Source organism: Seriola lalandi, unplaced genomic scaffold (assembly GCF_002814215.2).
Source record: "Seriola lalandi dorsalis isolate HSWRI2012SDOR001 ecotype SW California unplaced genomic scaffold, Sedor1 jcf7180002054853, whole genome shotgun sequence".
NCBI lineage: Eukaryota > Metazoa > Chordata > Actinopteri > Carangiformes > Carangidae > Seriola > Seriola lalandi.
The window spans coordinates 51,062-76,736 of record NW_019525406.1 but is presented as its reverse complement, the minus strand read 5'-3'; the positions used below and the strand labels follow the sequence as shown (position 1 = coordinate 76,736).

The 25,675-nt window shown below is 41.5% G+C and overlaps 2 protein-coding genes across 3 annotated transcripts; both read left to right on the top strand.

Annotated features, from left to right (window-relative positions):
- Window positions 1–4,253: 4,253 nt before the first annotated feature.
- On the top strand, window positions 4,254–15,804 carry drd4-rs (dopamine receptor D4 related sequence). The gene is made up of 6 exons (XM_023427147.2): window positions 4,254–4,556; window positions 9,286–9,417; window positions 9,498–9,778; window positions 10,656–10,768; window positions 10,931–11,604; window positions 13,569–15,804. Exons 3-6 carry the CDS (start codon window positions 9,539–9,541, stop codon window positions 13,769–13,771), a joined length of 1,230 nt encoding a protein of 409 aa, XP_023282915.1. The 5' UTR covers window positions 4,254–4,556; window positions 9,286–9,417; window positions 9,498–9,538; the 3' UTR covers window positions 13,772–15,804.
- Window positions 15,805–17,379: 1,575 nt separating this feature from the next.
- Window positions 17,380–25,484, top strand: cdhr5-rs (cadherin-related family member 5, related sequence). 2 transcript variants are annotated; one of them, XM_023427143.2, is made up of 15 exons: window positions 17,380–17,534; window positions 19,337–19,413; window positions 19,869–20,077; window positions 20,372–20,428; window positions 20,508–20,600; window positions 20,820–20,906; window positions 20,992–21,102; window positions 21,353–21,517; window positions 21,781–21,871; window positions 21,953–22,059; window positions 22,147–22,347; window positions 22,424–22,546; window positions 22,987–23,065; window positions 23,157–23,353; window positions 25,126–25,484. In XM_023427143.2, the coding sequence occupies exons 2-15, from the start codon at window positions 19,347–19,349 to the stop codon at window positions 25,327–25,329; spliced, it is 1,791 nt and encodes a 596-aa protein (XP_023282911.1). In that variant the 5' UTR covers window positions 17,380–17,534; window positions 19,337–19,346; the 3' UTR covers window positions 25,330–25,484. The 2 variants fall into 2 exon arrangements, with proteins under 2 accessions (XP_023282911.1, XP_087035684.1); XM_087179558.1 differs by lacking the exon at window positions 25,126–25,484 and adding an exon at window positions 23,965–24,191.
- Window positions 25,485–25,675: the final 191 nt, after the last annotated feature.

Here is a 25,675-nt window from a genome sequence, read left to right as displayed (position 1 = left end):
TTTAAAAGTCACAATCAAAAAGCTCAGTAACATATCTACAGTCATTAGGCCTCATTCACCAATATCTTCTTAAGTATTTTAGTAAATTCTTAAATTCTTTCTTAAGTTGTTCTTAAGAAAACTCCACGTCAGATTTATGAATGTGTTCTTAAACTGCAGAATTGTGCGCAGCTGTGTTCTTTGATTGATGATCTCCTTGTAAATTGAAAGTGTGTGCCAGTTGGCCCTAATTATCATAGGTAAACGCCCTTAAAGGGTATGAGACTGAAGGGTTGTGTGCAGACGTCACAAAGAGATACTGTAAGGGGAAGTTGAGAAAATTCCAAAACGAAAATCTAAAGACCGAGCACCGGAATCAAAAGTGGAAGTACTGCTGCAGGAAGTGAGCTGCAAATGAGCGGTGAAGTGTTAATGTAGTGTTCATTTATTTCAAAAGGCCATAATGCTTTGTAAAATAACAAAAGTTATTTAAAAAATATTATATATTATATAATAGCCTATTATGTAGAACCGAAGAAAATGCAATAACCACTTATTTTGCTCAAACATGGTCAGCACTCAAATGTGTGCAAGAGTACTCTTTAGTGTGCGTAGTGTGACGACCCTTTCCATTCTCCTGGCATGTTGCCTCACTCTTCTCCTGCAGTTCTGGGAGTCCTCCCAAGACCTTCCAACAGGCATGAAGGTCTGCCCCTCAGGTAGTCTCTGTGCCTCTCACTATAGCCTCCCACTATAGCCTGTTTCTCTCTTTGTTTGATTTGTTGCATCTTACAACATACATTACACCATATTTTCACTCATCCACACACGTCTGACATGACTGATGACTTTCTTACTCACACACCCCATTTGGTTGGTCACTTTGTTTATTTATTTGAGTGTGTGGCCTCCCTTTTGTTGCCAGGCTTGAACCAGTCGGTAACAGTAGATTCTGTTGTTAACTAAGAACAAATCCCAAATAAGCAAACATTAGTGAATGTCAGAATCTTCGTAAAAGGTGCATAAGCGGGTTTTAAGAAGGAATTCCTTCTTAAGAATGGTTGGTGAATGAGGCCCAATGTTCATGTCAGCAGTTCAAGCAGACAGATGTTAAAGTTTAAACACCTGTTCAATCACTTGTGTCGTGTTGACCAATCACCAATGACGGGAGTTTATATCTGAACGGGTTATGATGTATTTAATAGTTTTTATGCAGATCAGCTGATGATGTTTGAGTCTGTGGTCCATTAGAAAACAAATTAAATGTGTGAGTGGGTCTGTGTGTGTCTCATTAGCATGTTTTCATGATTTCAGTATAATTATAGAATCTATTATTTAAATGGATCCATCAGGTTTTTATTGGTGTAAAACAGGATTTAATAAAACCAGTTTGATATGTCTGTGACAGAGGAATAAAAGCAGTTTTAATGTGATTTAAATCGTCCATATGTGATGAATAATGTATGAAACATACGTCCAGCAGCAGCTTCATCATGAATGAGGATAAAAGAACATTTCTGCTGCTTCCTCTCACAAATGCTAATGACACATAGCTAATTAACATGTGGAGCGTTCAGACCAGACTCATCTCTCAGGTTCATTATGAAGCTCAGCACAGAGAGAGTGAAGGACTGAACAGCAACAATAACATGTTACACAACAACCCCACAGGTCACTGATGATACAGCTGCTGCAGGTTTCAGTTCAGCAGCAAAAACAAGTTCATCTGAGTAAAACCACTGAGAACAAGTGAGCTCAACATGAGTTCACATGATATACATTTTAATTTGAAAGTTTTCACGTTTGACTTTTTATCTGGCTAAAGTTGTCAGCCCCTTAACAGCCTGTTGTCAGCATGTTTTTGGCCCATTATCGGCCTGTTTCAGCCCGTTATCAGTCTGGGGTTGTCTTGTTGTCACTTCGTTGTCAGCACTAGTTCTTGGAACTGAAGATAAATCTCATGGTCACATGGTAGCCAGTCAGAGTGGCTGATGCTATCTGTAAAAACCAAGCTGATGCTAACTGTGAAACCAAGCAGAAACTAATGGTGAAAACCAAGCTGATGCTAACTGCTAAAAGCTGTTGAAAACTCTGAATGCCAGAATGTGTGAGTTGCAGATCAACAGCCATTCACACCATGACTCACATGATGATGACCCTCAAGGTGTTAACACAAGAGGTAAAATATAAAATTATATACATTAAAACATTCTGTGTTTATGTTTATTTACTCATATTTTCACCTTTGTCTGTGTCTTCGTTAGCAGGATTGCATAAAAAGTCCTGAACTGATTTGCAACAAACTTGGTGGAGGGATGGGGGGGGGGACCTGTTGGGGCAGATCCAGGTAATCTACTATGAAGTCTGGTGTCTTTGTTTGATGGTGGAGGTCTTTGCTTTCCGAGGCCCCTCCGTTTTATTTAACAACTGTACACAGAGGACCTGGGTCTGATGTGAACATCAGATCTGATTGGTTGGGTCAATGTGGGTCAGAGTCAGTCAGGGTCTCTACTGCTGACATTCCATTACCACTGAAACTGCTGCTGCTCTGGTCGTGTTATTGATTGTGCTATTATCTTCAGTTCTTATCGTCTCCTCAGGACCTGCTGTGGTAAACAACAGTAACAGACACACACAGTTACATGTGATGAATCACTGTGGAAACAGGCTGAGAGGAGGATGAGGAGGAGGAAGCTGCTGGCTCTTCTTCTCTCACACAGACTTGTGGTATTTATCTGTTTGTGGTTCATTGTTAGACTGAAGTCAGATAAATAATAATACCATTATTCTTATTGTATTATTAATGTCAGCATGTGCAATATGCAGCTAATAATTAGGATTGATAGGTTGTTTTTTTTTAAATCAACATTTCCTCCTTTTTGTGTAACTGTCATTTGTTTCATTGACTTTGTGATTCAACATCTCTGTGTGAAGCAGCTCTGCTCTGATTGGTCCATTGATCTTCTTCTTGTGTTGAATAATAAACCATCCTCTTCAGCTGTGAGGAAGATGTGATGGTGATGAAGAACTCTGTCCTGGAAAGACAAAAAACCTTGATTGCAGTTGGATCTACTTCCTGTTTCTGAACCTTCAGACTCTGTCGTCCCCCAGAAACCATCAGCTGTAGATCTGAATAAAGACCAGGAAGACATGTACAAACTGACCTGAGGTCAGGTTATTTAACTAAACCTCCTGAACCAAATGACCTGAGGTCAGATTTGTCATGGTCTGTCCTGAGAGGACTCTTTATGTTTGGACACTTCTTTCATTTCTTGTTTTATTTTGAAGTACAGTTCCTTTTTTATCTCATGGTCATTTTACTCCCTGTCTTTTTCCTGTTTCCCTCCTTGTTGATTACCTGCCCCTGCCTTCCTGGTGGTCTTGCTTCAACGTATGTCCTGTGTCTACTCCAGCTTCTGGTTTCTGTTCCTGAGTTTCCCCTGGATTCATTTTCTGATTCTGATTCTGATTCTGATTCTGATTCTGTTTCTGATTCAGATTTAGTTTAGATTCTGATTTGTTGTAAGTTTGTTTTTAAATAAAATTACCTTTTTTCCACCATATCAATTTTCTCTGTTTGCATTTAAGTGATGTGATGCTGCTTGGCTATGTTTTTTAAGGTGGACTGAGCCTAATGTGTTGCTGCTTGGCTATCTTTTTTTAAGGTGGAATGAACCTGATGTGATACTCCGCATCCATGAGGCAGCTGGAAAAGGTCAGACTGGATTTAATGGCTGCGTTGGTTTCACTGCTGTAACATGAGTCCTGATACATGTCTATACCTTGAGTTAAATATTGTATATATACCTTGAGTGTTTCTAGTAAAATTCAAAGTATTAATAATAAAATCAAACAAAAGTTTCTGCAGAGTTAAATGAATGACATTGATTAGAAACAAGTGTAATGACGTTCACTGTCAGAAAACACAGAGGTTTTTTCCTTCTGGGTTTAAAGACAGTTATCTGGTTATTACACACCTGATTTTAATATACAGCAGTTTTATATTTAAATAACAAATGAAAGCAACAGGATGGAAACCACAGAAGAAGAAGAACATGAGTAGAACAAAGAGAGAAGAAAATAAAATGACATAATGAGATGGAGGAGAGAAAGAGAGGAGGGTTTCTACATCACTACTGTCAGCCAATCAGAGTGCAGCAATAACCAGAAAGAGAGAGAGAAAGAGAGGAGGAGGAGGAGAGAACGAGGCAGACTGACACTGCGAGAGAGAGGAAGGGAGGTGTGGTGAGGTGGTGATGGGCTTTGGATGCTGAATCTTTTTGTTGACCAGAAGAAAAAAGTTTCTATGAAGGGATGAGGAGGAGAAAGGAGGAAGAAAAACAGAGAAACAGGAGGAGGAGAAAAGAGGAGACTGCAGAGGAGAAACACAAAAAGGTACAAAATAGAAGGTGTGATGAGAGAAAGAAAAAAGAAGCAGAGATACAAGAGTAAAACAGAGAAACAGCACAGGAGACGGGCTGATGAAATGAAACTGAGTTCACTGAAGGAGGAGAAGCAGGAGGAGTAAGAGGAGGAGTAAGAGGAGCAGACTGTGAGGACGTCCTCACTTCTAAACTGTGAGTCTGAATCTTTATTTTGTTTTTCTTTATTGAGAGAAAGCCAGTTGAACTCGTTTTTTGTTCTATGATTTCCAGCTGCTCACATTCTCACGTTCTCACGTTCTCACGTTCTCACGTTCTCACGTTCTCATGTTCTCACGTTCTCACGTTCTCACGTGATTTCCAGCTGCTCACATTCTCACGTTCTCATGTTCTCACGTTCTCACGTTCTCACGTTCTCATGTTCTCACGTTCTTCTCTGTTCTCACGTTCTCACGTTCTCACGTTCTCATGTTCTCACCTTCTCTGAGGATCATGTTCCTCTCTCAGCTGAAACACTCAAGCTGAGAAGGCAGGACAGGTAATCACCAGGATTACTAACTTAACAAACTAACTGACTGATTAAAGTATTATTAAAGATAAAGCACCACTTAATTAGTTAAAATAAATACTTCTCCACACTGAACCTGTCATGGACGACTTTTCATTACATGTTCCAGCTGTTCCAGCTGTTTGGATCATCACTGTTCTTAATGATCTATACTATTTTAATGAAGGTTCAGACCAGGGTCAGGATTAAAACCAGTTTGAACCAGTTTATTATATATAGTCTTTTAGTTTTTAGTTTCTGTCAGTGTTTACATGTCAGACAGTGTCACTGAGCTGATGTCATGACTCCAGGGTTAGAAACGTTGTGTTTCATAGGTGTGTTCAGCTGCTGGTGTGACGTGATTAAAGGTAGAATTAGATCAATGAAATAATCCTGTAGTTACAGATGTGTTGATACAAAGCTCATCATTCAGTTATTCAGGCTGCTCATTATCAGAAACACACACACACACACTTCATGTTAACTTAAGAGCTCGGCAGATGTGTTGATGTATGCATGTTTGTGTGTTGTGTGTTTTTAATACCCTTGGGCCATGTATTGTCAACCTGATTAACTCCTCTTTGATGTCTGGAAGTGTTCCAGCTGCCTTCAAACATGCTGCAGTATAGCCCCCCATCAAAAAGAACAATCTTGACCTTCTGCTCTATTCAAGTTTAGGCCCATTTGCAAGCTCCCTTTTCTATCAAAGGTCTTAGAAAAGGTAGTTTTTGACCAACTGCAGTCATGTCTTGACATAAATGGTATTTCTGAGAAGTTCCAGTCTGGGTTTAAATCACACCATAGCACAGAAACAGCCCTTTTAAGAGTTTTTAATGACCTGCTTTTAGTTGTTGATTCTGGTAACTCTGCTGTTCTGGTGCTCTTGGACTTGACTGCTGCTTTTGACACAGTAGATCACAACATTCTTCTGTCATGTCTTGACTTGTGTCTGGACATAAAAGGTACAGCCCTTAAATGGTTCCAATCTTATTTGTCAGACAGGAGTTTCTCTGTCAACCTAGGCCAGTATTCTTCAGCTGCGTCCCTGTGGGGTACCTCAAGGCTCCATCTTGGGCCCCATTCTTTTCTTGCTCTTATTCTTAATTTTCTTGCTCGTTGGCTTTCAGTCCTGCTTGAGCAAGATACCTTGGTTTTTATATTGCAAGCACAATTTATTTTACTCATTTTATTTGATGATGTTTTATTATTTATTTTAGCTCATATTTATTGCTGATTTATATTGATAAGGATTGTTGATTATATTTATATTTGTCAACTGAGGTTGTTTTTAAATGAGATAAAAAAAATTAACATTGACTTGACTTGACTTGACTTGACTTGTGTGAGGCTTTTATTGTGAATACTTGTCTGTAGTCTCTGCACAGCTGTTGGTACTTTATTGTGACAGGTTGTAATCAGATGGATTATGGACCAACAGATGTGGTTATTAATCGTCATTAGTTAATGGATTATGAATTATAGTCTGAACTCTCTGAACGTCATCCTCTACCTATCATGTGACCTCATGACATCATGACCTGCTGACCTCATATCAAGTCTGTCCAGCTGTTGAACACCTACACCTCTGATCATTCATCTTCATTTACAGAGCAGCTGCGGCCACACCCACGAAACAAGACTCACAACTGATGTAATCACCAGTCAACCAATCACAGACAGGCACAGAGCATCAGTCGCTGTTGTGAAAGTTCATTCAAAACATTAGAAATATAACTAAAGGTTTATTTTCCATGTTCAACACCAGCACGGGAAGTAATGATGTCATCTTATTTACATATTTTTCTATTTGTGTTGTCACTATATGTTCACAACAATTAACATTAATGCAATGAGAACACCTGACAATTAAAATGAATGAACACAGAGCCCGCCCCTCACTAAGCAGGTATATGTAGACATAGCATTTCACCACATCTGAATAAGATGTTGCAGAACACAGAACATGATCGTGTTAAATGTTCTGCTGAAGAACAGATGCATCATGTCTGAAACATTTCTTTCGATACTAAAACTGTTAGCGAGCTGTTGCACAACAACCACAACAAAACACAGCTGACTCCTGTGGAGGTGTGAAGGTTGGTGGATTTGTAGTCATCATCACAGTCACAGTGAATAAACCACAAACTAAAACTCCACCACGTTACAATACAAATAAGAACTCCTGTATATAACTGTAAACCTCCACCAGTCCAGAATATGTCCCTGTGATGTTGTTTACTCACCATGTTGAGATGTCACTATACCTGGCATACAGGTGGGTTACCATGGTAACAGATGACATAAATGTGAACACATTTTAGAGAAGTCTGAGAAGATTATATTTCATTTCATTTTAGATTTCAAATGTAAACTTGTTTTCACATCAGATTGTTTAAAGAAAGTCCGACTGTCAGTACTTGACAGTATATGTTAGTGCGTGATGGTATCTGACAGTATGTGGCGGCACGTGACGGTACATGACTGTACCTCACTGTACCTTACGGTACCTGGTGGTACGTGACATCTTATGTAATCACCATCATCACTGCAGCACCTGTGTGAATGTCACTGTTTATCTCCCTGCTGAGGCTCAGCTGATGTCTCAGCAGTAAATAAGAGTCTCACAGATCACAGGAAGTCTGGAAGCAGCTGATTTAATAAAGATACTGAAACTTTGACAGGAGACTCAGAACATTTATGTTCCTGTCAGCTGGTCTCAGCTGATCTCAGGTGATCTCAGCTTGTCTTCTGGTGGTCTGACTCAGCTGGTCTCAGGTGTATGTTCAGTTTCTCTTGATTTCTGGGGTGGAGCCTGAGCTCTGTCGTCTGTGTGTTTATCAGAGACCTCCTGCTGTGATGAATCACAGTTTGTAAGCAACAGTCAGAAGCCCCTCTCCCACTCTGACCTCTTGTTGGGTTTTTTCATCTCTGACTTTATGGTTAATGTTTCCCAGCATGCTCTCTGTGTGATGACTCCATGAAGAGGGTCATAAAGGAAACAGCTTGTTCATCCAGCCGCAGCTTCGGGCCTGGTGTCACACTGTTTTAGTTGTTAGCATCAAGGCTAACAGCTGGTTGGTTGACATCATTAACCATGACATGATTGTGGTTGTTATTGATATACAACAAGCGGTCCGTGGGCCACATGGCAATGGTGAAGATGTTGCAGTAGATTCAGGTTGTGCACATATGTCAGGTTGTATGTGTCCTCTTCATCCTCTCTGGGTGTCATGGTAACTGTGAAGCTCACAGGATGATAGCTAATCTGTGATCTGATTCACTGTGAGAGGAGACACTTCACCAAACAATACCACTGACATTTAATACAACCTGCTGCACTTCCTTATATAACTGCCAAAATAAGAGTGCAGCAGGCTCAGTGTAAACCAAAAACAGAAACCTCAGATATGGCAGCAGTAATGTTTATGTGAGCTGAAGCGTGTGATTCAGCCATTTATGGTCATCATCATCTTCGTCAGTCTCCACACTGAGAGGAGACAGTGTCTCCTGGTCTAACCATGAAGACTCACCTGTAGATTCATACTGTCCTCCGTCAGATCAGCAGCGGGATTTAAAGACTCCACAGAGACAAGATGAATTCTGATGTCACATCAGAAACAACCCGTCCCACGTCGGTCTTAGCAGAACCTGGTTCCTCTTCTCTGCTGATGAGTTCACAACATATAGTCTTGTATAGAAAACAGGAAGTGTTGGTGTCGATGATCTGTTTGATCAAATATAAAGTATCTGTCACCAACACTGGGAAATGTTGTGGAGAGTTTATAGCTGCTCTGACACTGTAGGGCTCATCATTAACAAAACACGACATTAGTATGCCAACAGTCCACAGACTCAGAGTTCGCAGGCTAACAGAGAGGTCATCATGTTGTGCTTGTTGTTCACAGATGGGTGTGGAGTTCAGAGATAAGAAGAACTTTAGAGGTGGAGCGATAAAGTCGATGAATCTGTGCTGATCAGATATCAGTCAGTTGCTGGGTCTCAGTCACTTCATGAAGAGTTTGATCAAAATAAATACTTTTATTCTTGTAGCCTTTGACAGACTGAACCTTTTAGTTTTCTTTAGTCTTTGGTCTGAATCTTCACTTCAGGATCATAGTAGTTTTTTTACTTTTGGCTTGATCTGTTTTTATTCAGATGGATAGATAGATAGCTGTTTGGATCCAAATTTTTAAAATCAATCACAATATGTAGTCTACTTTTTTTTAAATGGCTGCTCACTGCAGTTGAACCAATAGGAAGAAATGGTTCATATGTTGGGGACTATTTTCAGCGGTGGGTGAATCCACATGTGGTGCTGTAGAGGGTATTTGTTGCAGTGAATGTTGGAGTGTGTCAAAATATTTTTAATATTTACAGTGACAGAGAAGAAAACAACAGCAGACCTGATCACGATGAGTGAGGCAAAACTCTGATCAACACAAAATCAGTCTGCAATGAGGACGAATCACACAGTGTCCTAAGACAGCACCTGGGACAGGTAACAGCAAGGTGAGACCAGCATACTTCATAAAGACTCTGAATATATTAAATACAATATACACACTGACAGTCAACTGTGTTGTGTCCAGATGTTGAGTTCAGTCCATCAGCTGTGTTCAGGGCCTCCATCATGGACAATGTGACACCTGGCAGCTCCCCAGGTGAGATACACCTGAAGGACTACAACTACCTGGCCCTGATCCTTGGTGTCCCCCTAATCCTGGTCATCATTCTGGGGAACATCTTGGTGTGTCTGAGCGTGCTCACTGAGCGCTCCCTGAAAACCGCCACCAATTACTTCATCATCAGCCTGGCGGTGGCTGACCTCCTGCTGGCCGTGCTGGTCCTGCCGCTATACGTGTACTCAGAGGTCGGTGTTACTGAGGACAGTGACTCTATACAGCACAGTGAGGACAGTGAGGACAGTGACTCTATACAACACAGTGAGGACAGTGACTCTATACAGCACAGTGAGGACAGTGAAGACGGTGACTCTATACCACACAGTGAGGACAGTGACTCTACAACACAGGGAGGACAGTGACTCTACAGCACAGTGAGGACAGTGAGGACAGTGATTCTATACAACACAGTGACGACAGTGACCCTATAACACACAGTGAGGAAAGTGACTCTACAACACAGGGAGGACAGTGACTCTATACAACACAGTGAGGACAGTGACTCTATACAACATAGTGAGGACAGTGACTCTACAACACAGTGAGGACAGTGACTCTATACAACACAGTGAGGACAGTGACTCTATACAACATAGTGAGGACAGTGACTCTACAACACAGTGAGGACAGTGACTATATATCACACAGTGAGGACAGTGACTCTACAACACAGTGAGGACAGTGACTCTACATAACAGGGTGGACAGTGAGGACAGTGACTCTATACAGCACAGTGAAGACAGTGACTCTACAACACAGTGAGGACAAGTTGACAGCTGATACTATACATATATAGAATGAAATGTACAATGATATCAGTAAGGACCAGGGGTTAGTGAGGATGGACATACTGAGGACATTTTAGAACATGAAGTTGTGTTTGTGAGGACAGCATGAGTTTATACTGCGTATATATATATATATATATATATATATATGTATTGGTTTGTGTATTATATTGAGATCAGTCAGGATCAGGGCTTTATGAGAACCAACACCAGTGAACACCTTTATTGTGAGGACACTTTTGGACATTTCATTATTTTGTGTCTGTGTACTGTTCAGTTTCTGGGGGGTATCTGGACTTTGAGCATGTACGTCTGTGATGCTCTGATGACCATGGACGTGATGCTGTGCACTGCCTCCATCCTCAACCTGTGTGCCATCAGTGTAGACAGGTGAGTCTACCTGTGTGTTTTTTTTAGGTGTGACCCTGTCTTCAACTGTCTTAAGTTTGAGTCCGTAGTGGTCTCACCTGTCTGTTTTATTACATGTTAATGGCAGGGGTGGTCTCACCTGTCTTGGCTGTGGTGGTCTCACCTGTCTGTGTTGTATTACAGGTACATCGCTGTGGTGGTTCCTCTGAAGTACAACAGGAACCAATTCAGCGTCCGTCAGCTGGTGCTCATTACAGCTACCTGGGTTCTGTCTCTTGGCGTGGCCAGTCCAGTCATCTTCGGTCTGAACCAGGTGCCAGGTCGCAATCCGAATGTGTGCAAACTGGAGGATGACCGTTTTGTGGTGTACTCCTCGGTCTGCTCCTTCTTCGTGCCTTGTCCCGTCATGCTCTTCTTGTATTATTGGATGTTTCGAGGCTTGCGGCGGTGGAGCGGTCGGAGTCGATCTCAAGTGGGTCGAGCCGGTCATCCGACTCTCTCTTTACGTCTCAGCTCGGCTCTACGGCGACCTAAAGGTACGACGACTGGTGGACTTGAGAAGGAGGTGTACTCCACACCAATTGGCCTTAGCCCCACCTCTCCTTCCTCCATCTCCATGACGATGCCCGTGATGGGGGAGCGGCAGGATGGAGTGATGATGGTGGCAGAGAGCGACCTGATGACGACTCAGATGGACAGCGTGTCAGATGGGGAGGCCACAGAGAGGAGGGAGGGACTCAGCAGAGAGAACGGCCTGATGAAGAACAGCGCTGCAAAGAGAGGAAGAAGAAACAGCAAGAGCAGCAGAGTCAGCGGGAGGGAGCGCAAGGCCATGAAGGTCCTCCCAGTTGTTGTCGGTGAGTACCAGAACCACAACCGGAAACAGGTCTGAGAAAGGAAAGGTCAGAGACAGTGAGCACAAAGCTGCTAAAGTGCTGCCGGTCATTGTCAGTTAGCATTAGAACCAGAACCTGAGCAAGGTCAGAACCAGGTCTGAGAGGGAGTGTAATTATTTGGGGCATACCTTTGTCAGATATCTAACTGACAGAAACAATGACACCAAGCAGGACTTGGACCATAGATGTTGTGGTTCATGGTTGGTGCCTTAAACAGTTGTAATGATTTATCATGATCGACAGTTTTCTTAAAGGTTTAAAATCAAGGAACAGATCATAACATCATTTGAGGAACATGGGACATTGTTATAAAAATAAAATGGACTTGCCTGGATGTATTTCTTAAAAATACTTACCTGTTCCTTGAGAATTTCACAGCTATCAGTGTTGTTATTTTTCATGGCTGCTTTCAAACCTACTTTGTTTTCTGTTGTTCTCTTATGTAAAACATTCTGAAATGGGAAAACTGATCATATAGATTCAAATGACTGTTACGCATCATTTAATACAAAAATGATTACACAGTCAGTGTCTGTCAGCACTGCCAGTGTGGATGAATATGACTGTATGGTATATGCAAATAATGCATCAACAGCTCCACATTGAGAACAAACTGCTGTATCTAATGTATTTATTCTTTGTTCTCTACTCAAACTGTTTTTCATATTTAACTGTAACAAAGGGTAAAGCTGTGATCCTCTTGGTAAAAATAGAAACTGCTTCTATATATCTCCTTGGAAATCACTTAACTGTTTCAGCAGCAGCTTCACACCAGAGACACATTTAGACACCAACACTCTTATTTACACTCTGCATGTAAGATTGATCTTTTTAATCAATTTTGTTTGAACTTGTTTTTAGTATTTAACTATGGTGGCCGATAAGAGCAAACATGCTGCAACGGACCAAAACACTTTCATTTGGAGAAACGAGCTGCAAACTCTGAAACTGCTGATTTAATCATACAAAACAAATACAGTACAACAACGGAAATGTGCTGCAAATTAAACAACGATGTGCTGCAGGAAGCTAGAAAAAAACATTAACATCAAATGCTGCAAATACAGAAACAAGACCAGACAACACAATGGAAGAGCTCTAGGCCTCTAGGGGGAGCTCTAAGTGGAACACCCATAAACTGTATATAAGCTTACAAACTTTTTTATGTTACCTCTTATTTCTTTACGCATGCTTTCTCATTTGGTCCAAGGTCAAAGGTCAAAGGGCAGGTCTGGTCTCTTGAGTTGAAGCTCAGGCTAATGCTCACGGTGTTCCACTTAGAGCTCCCCCTAGAGACCTGGAGCGCTTTTATAGTGTTGTCTGGATATGCAGCTTTTTTTGTTGCATTTGTGTTGGGGGTTTGTGTGTTTACATAATTTCTGTTTTTGCAGCGTGTTTGATGTTCATGTTTTTGTTTTGTTTTTTCTCATCTGTTTTTTAAAACTGCATCGTTTCTTAATTTGCAGCTCGTTTCTCCTCATGGAAGTATTTTGAGCCACTGTAGTGCATTTGCCCTTGTCGGTTACTGTATTAACTCTTCTACTCAAGTTTCACAGAAACCTCAGACTGAGCAGATACAGAACATGCATGAATAGTATGAGTAAATAATATGTAGGTGACACTGTCGTACAGTAAGGACAACAGGACCAAGACTTTGGATATACTGCAAACCTTCCAATAAACTTATTTTAATATTTATTCACAGTTCAGTCATGTTTATGTGAATTGTTGCAGCTCTATTACCTCAGCATAGACTGATAATACACATTTCTATGCAGATGATGCGAATCTTGAATGTTCACGGCTCCTCTCCAGCTCTGTCCATGTATAACTTTTATGTCCCTGAGATGTCTCTTATCTTAAGTCTTTATCAACTCTGAGAAAAACCAGATGTCCCTCTCACTGTCTCTGTCTCTTTGTGTCAGGGGTGTTTCTGGCCTGTTGGACACCTTTCTTCGTCGTGCACGTCACCAAGGTGTTGTGTCCGTCATGTGACATTGGCCCAACCCTCATCTCTGTGGTAACGTGGCTCGGCTACGTCAACAGTGCTGTCAATCCGATCATCTACACTGCCTTCAACGCTGAGTTCAGGAATGTCTTTCACAAGTTGCTCTGCTGTCGGACATGAAACTGTAACTGTTCTCAACCTGAGTCTCTTCAGACAGAGTCTCAGATGTCCTCAGACTGTCTTCAGACTTAGTCTCTTCAGATCTTCCTCAGATTGAGTCACTTCAGACTGAGTGTCTTCAGACTGTCCTCAGCCTCAGTCTCTTTTTTCTATCATGTGTCATGCCCTTATCATTTGTCAGTTATTAATAAAGCAGCAGCAGTCAGATTACAGTCACAGCCCAGAGGCATAAAATGTGTGAACATGTGCAGAATATTAAACGTTCTTTGAGTATTTCCATGGTGATATTGCGTTTAAAGGTGTAGGTTTACACATCTGTGTCAACTTGTTTTTATTATTTTCATTGTTTTTGCAGAAAGGTGAAATATTTTTGTGACAGAATCGGACGGCATGAAGTTTGTTTAAAAGAAAGACTGATATGGAAAAACAAAACATCCCTGAATGTTTCCATGAGAGTTGAAGACAAACAGAACTATGTGTAATAAAGAGGAGATGTTGTTGGTGTTTATATCAGTGAAGTGAAGGTGATGAAATGTAGCTCAGATGTCACAGTCTCTGTCATTAAATAAAAAACAAACAGATTTAACAAAGAGTTTGTTAAGCGTGATGAAACCAGGAAGTGAATTTAGGAACCAGACTCTTGGGTGTTTATAGACAGACGCAGGTCTTAGTGATGTTTGACAGAAAGAGAAGCAGCTGAATGAATCAGGTTCAGTAACTTGTTCCACCACTGAGGGACGACACTGGAGAAGAGTTTGGATTACTTCCTTCCTCAAAGTGATGATGCCTCAGTTTATTTCCAGACCACAGTGAAGGGGATGGCTCATAAACACCTTTCAGTGTTCGAGGGAGATGTCCTAACCTGATGTCACCTGGAGACTTAGGAGTCAGGTCCTTCTGATTGAGGTCATGTGTTTGTGTCTGTGGAGGAGAAGACTGCTCCTGATGTGTCTGTGGTGGTTGTTGTTGTGGTTGTCATCCTGCAGGTGAAAGGTTGTTCAGGTGATAATTTCAAATCAATGACACGTCTGTTTGTGGGCGAAGTTCCTGTCCACCTGTCATTGCCTCCACTCACCTGCAGGACAGAAACTTCCCTCACACGTTTATTTTTCACCCTCTGAGGAAACATGAGTGACATGTCTCATCACAACCTGACATTTTGATCTCCTTCATCACAGAGGGAGACAAGGAGGCTGATGGGTACTGGAGGAATAGGAAGAGCATCATCAAACAGCCATGGAAACTAAATGGGGGTTACCATGGCAACACTGAGCACATAGATCCTCCAGCTGTAACATGTAATCACCATGTGTGTTCAGAACTCCATCCAGAAAACTGAACCCGGTCTCTGGATGTGAATCTGAGGGAGTCTCGTTAGAAACCAGAGCTTTAGTCTCTGCTCTGTTTAAACTGGAGAAATCCAGAGAAAAGGTCAGAACACCAGTACAAAGACTCAGCTGAAACACAACAGGTGAGCTGGACACACACAACACACAGAGAGGAAGAGGGAGGTGGGATATTTAAGAAGAGATAGAAGAGTTAAATGTGAGGCTGAAGATGAAGACAGAGTCAGTGAGTGCGTATCAGAGGATTCACACCTGATTGTGTTCAGGAGGTTGACTTTCCACTCTGATGATGATGATGATGATGATGATGATGATGATGTTGATGTTGATGTTGATGATGTTCCACCTCACTGACTCACCTCTTTAGAGGGAGACAGCTTTTTACAGCTGCTGCTGTTTGTGTCATACTGAGTATTTTAAAGACTTCTCTTTACTTTAAATCTACTCTACAGTTTCACCAATTTATACAAAATATGCTATTAATATTGTAAATTGTGATTTTATTATTGTTATTATTATTGTTATTGTTGTTCCCAGTGTCAAGTGAAGAAACCGAGCCAGCTGTTGTGTAGGAGGAAAGAGGAGAAATCTAACCTCATTGATCATCAGACTCTCAGCTGTTTGTGTGGGTTCATGTGTTATTATTGTTATTTGAATCTTTTTTTCTAACCATATTTCTCTTTATTATCTGAAGACTTGTTTAGAAAACATGTTGAAAATGTTTCTCAATAAAAGTTATAAAAATAATATCATTGATCGTGGTTTCATGTAATTTCCTGTGTTTTAATAATGAACCGACACAGACTCGTCATGAAGATCGATCATCCATTTTCTTCTGCTTCTCCGGGTTGGGTCGCGGGGGCAGCAGGCTAAGCAAGAACCACCTCTCTCCGTCAATGATTTCCAGCTCCTCCTGGGGGATCCCAAGGCATTCCCAGGCCAGATGGGATATGTAATTCCTCCAGTGAGTTCTGGATCTATCCCAGGGGCTCTTCCAGTTGGACATGATCGGAAAACCTCTAAAGGAAGGCGCTCAGGAGGATCCTAGATCCTAACCAGATGCCGAGCTACCTCAACTGACTCCTTTCAACATGTTTCTAAGGCTGAGCCCAGACACCATACGGAAACCCATTTCAGCTGCCTGTACCCGCAATCTCATTCTTTTGGTCATTACTCAGAGCTCATGACCAGAGGTGAGAGTTGGAACAAAGATCAGCTGGTAATTCGAGAGCTTTGCCTTCTGGCTCAGCTCCCTCTTCACCACAGCGGTCTGGTAAAATGTCCGCTTTACTGCTGACGCCACACCCATCCGTCTGTCAATCTCCCACTCCATCTTACGCTCACTCGTGAACAAGACCCTTAGATACTTGAACTCCTCTACTTGGGGTAGTAACTCACCCCCAACCAGGAAGGAGCAGTCCACCATTTTCCGGATGAGAACCATGACCTCAGACTTGGAGGTACTGACTCTCATGACTCAGCTTCACACTCGGCTGCAAACTGTCCCAGTGAGCAATGGAGGTCACATTCTGATGAATTCAACAGAACCACATCATCAAAGCAAAGATGCAATTCTGAGTTTCCCAAAGTGATCCATCCTGTCCATGAATATCACAAACAGGATCGGAGACAAGGGACAACCTTGGCGGAGTCCAACACTCACAGAAACTTGTTTGACTTTGTGCCGAGAATATGGACAAATCATTATGTTGGTTTTACAAGGACCAAATGCTTTTAACAAAGGGCCCGGTACCCTATACTCCCGCACTCAATCCACAGAGTCCCCCAGAGGACACGGTCATAAGCCTTCTCCAAGTCCACAAAACATATGTAGACTAGCTGTTCAAACTACCATGACCCCCTCAGCACTCTCAGACTGTTCCACTGCCAGAACGTAATCCACATTGCTCTTCCTGGATATGAGGTTCGACAATATACTATAGATACTACAGTACATAATAATAATGATATTGATGATACTGCAGTACATGCTACTGATGATACTAATGAAGTATTAGAACAGTTACACTTCAGTCAATACTTCCTATGACTCATCAGCTGATTATTACTGTAGTGCTAAGTGGCTAACAGGCCTCCTGTTGGTTCAGGCTCCTGCAGGATGTTGGCCTACTTATCCTGCTCATTAATGCTCTGTAAGCCCTCTGCTAATGCTGCACACACACACACACACACACACACACACACACACACACACACACACACACACACACACACAGAGTGACACACAGTGACAGGCTGCTCTCTGTTCTCTCTGAACAACAGACTCTGCTGCTGAAACATAAAAACATGAAGGAATGAAGACATGAAAACTGTGACAACATGAAGCTGGGATCAAGAGGTCTGAACAGACAGAGGGTGAGAGACACAGACTGTCTGTAGACCAGCAAGAGAGAGAGGTGAGTGCTCCGGAGACGTATATGTTTGTGTTCATGGTAACCATGAGTCTTCACTGTCAGTTTATTATTAGTATTATTATTATTATTATTACTATTATTATTACAATAATAATAATAATAATAATAATAATAATAATAATAATAATAATAATAATAGTATGGCTCTTATTGATGTGCTAGTGTTTTTGAACAGCAGGACTGAAACCATCACACAATGTTACACTTGTGTTTGGTAACTAGTGGAAACATGTAGAGGAAACTCAGATCATATGATTTTGTTCTTCAGACCATCAACGTTTCAAGGAAGAATCAAGGAAGAACTTTCTCTGTTGACAACAGATCAGAGTGTAGTCGTCATAGTGATCGTGTGTAAACACAGTTGTGTTCGTTTAGTGATGACACACTGGTAAAGGCTGAACACATTTACATGAACTGCAGGTAGACCAACATTCATGATACAGATCCTGACTCTAACCCAGCCACTGAAACAGGCCTGATATTAATCCACAATAAATCCTCACAGTGTTGACACTTGGATTTAAATCCTGCTACCAGAGACAAGTTGAACCAGCTTCTCTGAAAGAGCTGATCTAAAGACACGTTTTCATTCATGGTCACATGACTAAGATATGATGAGGTCATGTGTTTCTCTAAAACAACAGACAGGGAGTGATTTATAGGAGGATCTTTTTGACTGTGTTCACAGCCTGAGGCCTCATTAACTATTGTTGCAATTGTAATTAAACCAAAGAGGGTTACAACTCAAACAACATAAAGAGTCAATATATAATTGTGGTTTAACTTTAAGGTTTGTAAACTTAAATAAAAGAAGTTGAGCTGATTGTTTAACAGAAAATCAGAATTTTGTTGATAGTGAAGGTCTTGTTGTAAAAGCTGCTGACTTATTTAATTTGCCTAATTACTGAAGCGCAAGCTGATACATGACATTTGAGACCAAACCATTGAGACAGTTCATGCTGAACTGTATTGTTGTTGTCTTGTTGATGTCTTGTTGTCTTGTTGTTGTCTTGTTATCTTGTTGTTGTTTTGTTAATGACATGATTTTTATCATTAGTCTCACTGTGTGTGAACCACATACTCTGAGCTTCATTAAAACTGATGCTCACACACAGATCATAGCCTACATTTTGGTGTCGAAGCTCAGCTCTGTGAGGACGCGCTCTGATTGGTCAGTGAGGTCATGTCGCAGCGACTCAGCTGCTGTGACCAAACTTTTTCTGACATAGTTTCCACTGAGAGAACCCTCCAGCTTTAACAATCCTGAGGCTTATGAATGAATCAGCCTCTGTTCTCTGTTGTTCTGCTTCCTGGTTTTACTGATGAACAGACCATGACTCATTTTTTGTTTGGTTGTTACCTGTGACTCTGTTCTGAGGTCAGTTGTCTTTGACCTCCACCTTTCTCCTGGAGGACAACAGTGACCTCTCTATTGTCCTTGGTTTATTAAATGTCCACCTCAGCTTCAGTGTGAATCTCAGAGGAATCATTTTATTATTTATTGATAATTTGTGTAGGAACATAGGAACAAGTATGTAGTAGAACAAGTAATGGGCCTTTCAAATACATCACACTAAACAGAGAAATCTGCACAAAACACAAAGAGACAAAGTCACATTTAAACTTGATGCACCAGGAGCTTCATGAGCACAGGAACCAGTCTGAGTTAAGACAGGTAGAAAACAGCTCATGAAGAGAAACAGCAGCTCAGAGGACACAGTGGGGATGTCTGATCAATGCGACAGTGTTTGATCTAAATGACCAGTTTTTTGTATGTTTTACAGGTGGAGGAAGATGCTGAGACCCTGCAGACTGCTGCTGTGGGAGGTGGCTCTTAGGTTATCTTATCATGTTGTTACAGGTGAGAATGTGGAGGTTCTTAAAGACAACAAAGAAGAACAAAGAACACATGATTTCCTGTTTGTTAACCTATGACTTTCACAGCTGTCTCACTCTTCTGTCCACACAGACATAGGCATCCATGTCACTCAGACCCTCCATCCACTGACACCAGACAGTGGATGGAGGTTTGATTGGAAAAGATATCAAACTACTAATTACTTAATGAGCTAATCTGTTCAGCTCTAGTTTTTGTCTTCATCTTTCCCATCATTCCTGGCATTCCGAGAAAACACGTTTAAATTTTTCCATTGAACATAAGAGTCAAAATGATGATTTAAAACAAAACTATCTGAGCAAAGTGACCAATATCATTACCAATCAGATGTCATATTTTAACTTTCACAGGGTGATTGACACTTGCTGCTTCAGTCTGTATAAACAGGTCATGGCTCTCCCTCTGTGTTTGGTCCTCAGCCGGTATATGTCTGGGGGGCTCAGACATCTTTGCATCGGTCAAAGAGAACAGTCCGACAGGTGAGTTTATCTCTAACATCAGCATCCGTGGATATCCAGGAGCCAACACCGTCAAACTGTGTCTGACTGGAGACAACGCCAACTGGTTCTACTTAGAAGGTCGAACCATCAGACTCAACACCTCGCTCTCCAGAGTCCTTGACAGAGAGGTACACCTGAACACTCCTGTTACTAAACCATGAGTCTGAGAAACACCTGAGACTATACCTGTAAAAACACCTGACCTGAAACTAAACATTTAAAAACACCATACCTTAAACTACACCTTTAAAAACACCTTCCCTGAGATTACGCTTGTAAAAACACCTGAAACTACACCTGTAAAAACATCTGTCCTGAAACTGCACCTGTAAACACACCTGACCTGAAACTACACCTGTAAAAACACATGCCACTTGGATAATCCACAGTGAATAGTGAACTCAGATGTGTGTGTCTCTCAGGTTCAGGGATCAGTGCTGATAGCAGAACTGACCTGTTATGAGGATGATGTCATGCAGGTGCGTCACCTGTCTTACCTGTACAGTCATGTCAATGAGTACACCTGTGTTCCAGCAGTAAACAGAAGTGTCTCCTCAGAGTCAGTACAGGATCCTGGTGGAGATTGTGAATGAAAATGACAACAGACCAAACTTCCTTCCGGAAACGATTCAGCCGTTCACCATCAGTGAGGTAAAACATGGCGGCCTCATAGTGAGTGAAACCCTGCATACTTTCTCACCTGCACACTGCTGACCAATCACTGAGTGAGGTGGCTGTGATGTCACAATGTCTGTTTCAGACACCTAGATCATGTGTCATCTGTTGCCATGGAACATATTGACTTATGTTGATGCTGACTCTGTGTGTTGTTGACACGATGAAAGATAAAGTCTGTTTTCTTATGTGCAGCTGACACCAGTGAACTCTGTGGTTTTCACTGTCAAGGCAGTTGATGCAGATGGAGACATGATCAGTTACATCATCGATCAATCATCAGTAAGATCAGACCTGTCAACATACCTCTGTCCATGTACCATACATGTCTTTATGACTGAACACACCTGTCTCTTGTTACCTGCAGCCTGATGCCTGGTTCTTCAGGATCGATCTACCAAACAGTGGAAACATAGTCCTCAACAAACCGCTGGACTACGAGACCAGAACTCACCTGGAGCTCATCATCTGTGCCCAGGTAACACTCACCTGTATTTCTTAATGATTCATGAGGACCAGAGAACTCACCTGCACATGATCATCTGGGATAACCCCAAGTAGACCTAGACCTGCAGGTCTGGATACAGCGTCCAGATTTAAAACAGAAAGAACTAGACCTGTAGGTGTAATAATACCTAAACTTTATAGTGAAAACAAAACAATTTGTCTCATTAAATTTCATAGAAAGGAAAAATAACTCCATCTTTTGTTCTGTGATAATGTGACAGGAGTCAAACTCTGAGGAGAAGTTCAACACGACGGCTCTTTTAACTGTGAACATTGAGGATGGAGACGACCAGTATCCTCATTTCCTGCCTTGTACACCTGTGTCTCCAGGTGTTCCTGTCTGCATGAGCCCCACCTACACCACCAACATCACACAGAAACACCAGGTAAACACCAGGTTAACAGGTAAACACCTGGAACAGCGGGTAATCAGAAGGCCATTAGGATCATTGGGGTTCATCCTCTGGAGATCATTAATGTCATGAAGTGACAGATGAAGAGATTCTGAATTTTTTATTATTTGTTGTATTATGTGTTTGTTATTAGTTATGTGTTATGTTTGTGATAACAGCTGTTAATGTGTACTATATGCAGTATGTTAATGAATTATGACTCTGTGTGTGTACATCTACATGCTTGTGTGTTTCAGGATGTTATTCTTGAGTTTTCTCCTGGTCCAATCAGAGCAGAGGATGGAGACAGAGGAATCGACACGTCTCTGATCTACAGCATCCTGTCAGGTCAGAGCTTAATTCAGACAACAGTGACAGGCAGAGGACAGGAAGATCATCTGTTTATAATCTGTGTGCTTCACCCAGCAGGTGATGATCAGAGCAGGTTTGTGATCAACGACAGGACAGGTGAGCTCAGGTTAACCCGAGGTGTGGACGACCGACGACTGACACCAAACTTCACACTCAACATCATGGTAACAAGCCCACTTCCTATTTACTGCTTCTTTCTTAACAATCAGTAGAGAACAAAGTGTCTAATCTGCTGCTCCTCACCCGAACAGGTGTGTCAGGTGGATGACAGGCTGAAGTATAGTGTGGCGTCAGTTCTGGTCAGAGTTCTCTATGAGAACACGTTCCCTCCAGTTTTCAACAGAACCACCTTTAAAGGTTTCATCATCCAGAGCTCTAGCCCCGCCTCCATTGTCTCCACCTATGGGAACCAGGTGTTACAGGTCCAGGTGTCAGACCGTGACTTTTCTGATGTAAGAACACCTGAAGCACTACATGTATTATGACCTGTATCACACCTGGTGACTCATCACTGCTGTCCAATCACAGGGCCTGAATCCAAACATCCACTACTCCCTCCATCCTCTGTCTGGACTGTACCAAGTCACCCAGAGGGGGGTTCTCATCGCCAGGACGGACCAGCTGCACGCCTTCGACAGACACATATTACAGGTGGGTTTACCTTCCACAGACACGACAGGTGAGTTTACCTTTACTGTATTACACTGCAGTAATGCTGTATTATTCCAGGTGTTTGTACCTTTAATATATTACACTATATGTATACATGTGGTATTATAGTTATATGTTCTTATTAATATTATATATGTGTCCTTTATTTAGTTACATATGTGTTTTTACCAGGCTTAATGTACGAAGAACAACTGTGTTGTAGTAAATGTATTTTATAAGTGATGCAGAAAAGGTCTCAGGTGTGTTTGGTCTCTTCTTATTGGTTCTCAGGTCAGACTGATGTCTAACAGCAGAAGCGTCAGACTGAAGATTAAACTTAAAAGCTTCACAGTGTGAATCCACTTCAGCAGCATTAGATCAGACCCAGTGTTTCATGTCATCAGAGAATATTTATGTTCTAATGTCTGATCATCATGCAGGTTGTAGCCAGAGACGAAGAATCAGGAGAAGAGGTTTCAGCTTCAGTGGACATTGAAGTCCTGCAGAGAGGACAAGCAGGTGAGACGTGTCTCTATGTGTCAGTTCTTTGATAGACTGGACATCTGTCCATGTGGTGCATTCACTGACATTAGCTCTCTCCTCTCTGCAGTCCCTCGTGGTGCGTTCACTGAGCAGCAGATGTTTGGAGATGTGGACAGCAGACTGGCAGGAGGAATAGCAGTGATGATCCTGCTGATGTTTCTATCAGCTTTTCTGTTTCTGCTGCTTCGAACAATGAAGAGGCGACGTTTACAGAGGGACCCTGAAGAACACACAGCTGTTGCTCTGGAAAAACATCCGAACGTGGTACAAACTCAAACACTGACACTTTAAAACACCTGACGATGTCTGAAACTTTCAAATGAAGACTTGGGTTCACCAGCTGTTTTCAGAGAAACATCTGAACACTAAACATCTGTCCTCAGCAGACACATTCAGAGCAGCTGGTGAACACAGATGTTGCCCTCAGGAGCTGCTGGAGTTTTGAGTGTTGAGCGATATGTTTGTTACTAATGAACAGCTGAGTCACATTATGACGAACATTTAAAATATGATACACTGTAAATTTGACCTTAAAGAATTAATCAATATATCAGTTAGTTGTGAAGAAATTCACCAGCAACATTGTTGATAACTGATGATCAATAACTGATCATTTCAATATGTTTTCATTTCAACATGTCTAAATAAATTGATCAAGAAAATAATCAGCAGATCAGTCTATGATGGAAATGATCATTAGTTTCTGCTTGTATACAAATAATAATGTATAAATATAATCTTCAAATACAACAGCCCAATTCTTCAACATGAATAATCACTAATAGTGAATCTATATATATATATATATATATATACATATGGATAATGTTTATATTCTGATGAGATAAACTCTGTATCGTCTCTTGTCTCTGTAGCGTTTACTGTGGTTTCACATGGTGAGTTTTATAGCATAGCTGCTCTTCACTCATGTGACATGGTGATAGTCAGTGTGGACTTCCTGTCATTTGTTTCTGTGTAAGAGAGCACTTTAATAATGTATTGTTGATAGATAAACAGCTGTGATTTTTCTGACTGATATTAATTTTAATCTATGAAATAAAGTGTGACCAAACACACGTGACCTGCAGGTGTGTTAAACTCAGCTGAACCTGTCCAGGTGAAAACTGCTGTAATATCAGGCAGAAAGTAAAGAAACAGCTGCTGTGAATGTGTCAGTGTGTATCAGGGGTACTCTGGGGGGGTTTGGTAGTCCTGGATCAGACCTGGATCAGACCTGGATCAGACCTGGATCAGACCTGGATCAGACCTGGATCACAGAGCTGGAGTGCATGAACTTCCTGTGTGATCATGGATGAGGACCAACATAATGATGTTTATGTACGTGTCAAATACACTCAAAAGAAGAGGGGTGCTTTCAGGTACAGCGGGACACATGATATTACAGCCCACATACCTTATTCTTACTGTAGCAACTGCATAATTGCATAATATAATTTATTAATAATAATAATAATAATAATAATTATTATTATTATTATTGTTATTATTATTGTTATTATTATTATTATTATTATTATTTTCTCTGTAAATCGCAGAGTTATAAACATTTATGCAAACGTGTTTAATCCAGATTACAGTCTCAGTGTGAACAGTGAATCAGGAGTCAGTCTAAATCTAGTGTCACTAATGTTTTTACCAGGCTGAACCTGCTGCAGGTGTGTTTCTTCTCTCTGTGAACAGGTGAACAGGTTTAATCTCTCTCTGTGAACAGGTGTAATATCTCTCTGAGAACAGGTTTAATCTCTGTCTATGAACAGGTGAACAGGTGTAATCTCTCTCTGTGAACAGGTGTAATATCTCTCTGAGAACAGGTTTAATCTCTGTCTGTGAACAGGTGAACAGGTATAATCTCTCTTTCTCTGTTAACAGGTGTAATATCTCTCTGTGAACAGGTTTAATCTCTCTCTGTGAACAGGTTTAAGCACTGTCTGTGAACAGGTGAACACGTATAATCTCTCTCTGTGAACAGGTATAATCTCTCTCTGTGAACAGGTGTAATCTCTCTCTGTGAACAGGTGAGCTCCAGCCGACCTGTTTTCTCTCTGGATGACTCTTCCTACAACACCAGAGCTTTCAGTCGTCACTGCGAGTCTTCTTCACAGTCAGAGAGTTTACATGGCCGACAGGGAGTCTACACCAGGAGACTCTCTCAGCTTCATCCTCCATCATCATCATCCTCCATCATCATCACTGATCCTCCTGCTCATCAAACACCATGATGTCAGACTGATCTGCAGGTCGCTGTCAGAGTGTGGACCGTCCAGGTGTTCACAGTGATGATCACTACGGGGACTCCTCGACCACATGAAAATGGCCCAATCAGAGGAGATGTTACTGGAACAGGACGATGGTCAGCAGCCAATCAAAGAGCAGGAAAAAGTAAATGAATGATGAAGAGCTAAGAGATGTGATGCTGACTTCCTGTTCCTGGACAGGAAGTGATGTTGACTTCCTGTTTGGAATGCCCAAACTGATCGACGGATTTTAATTAAAACTAAAAAATTCCAGGGAAATTTTGAGTGCCACGGGGGCTACTGCCGGGATGAGTACATGATTTATTTCCAG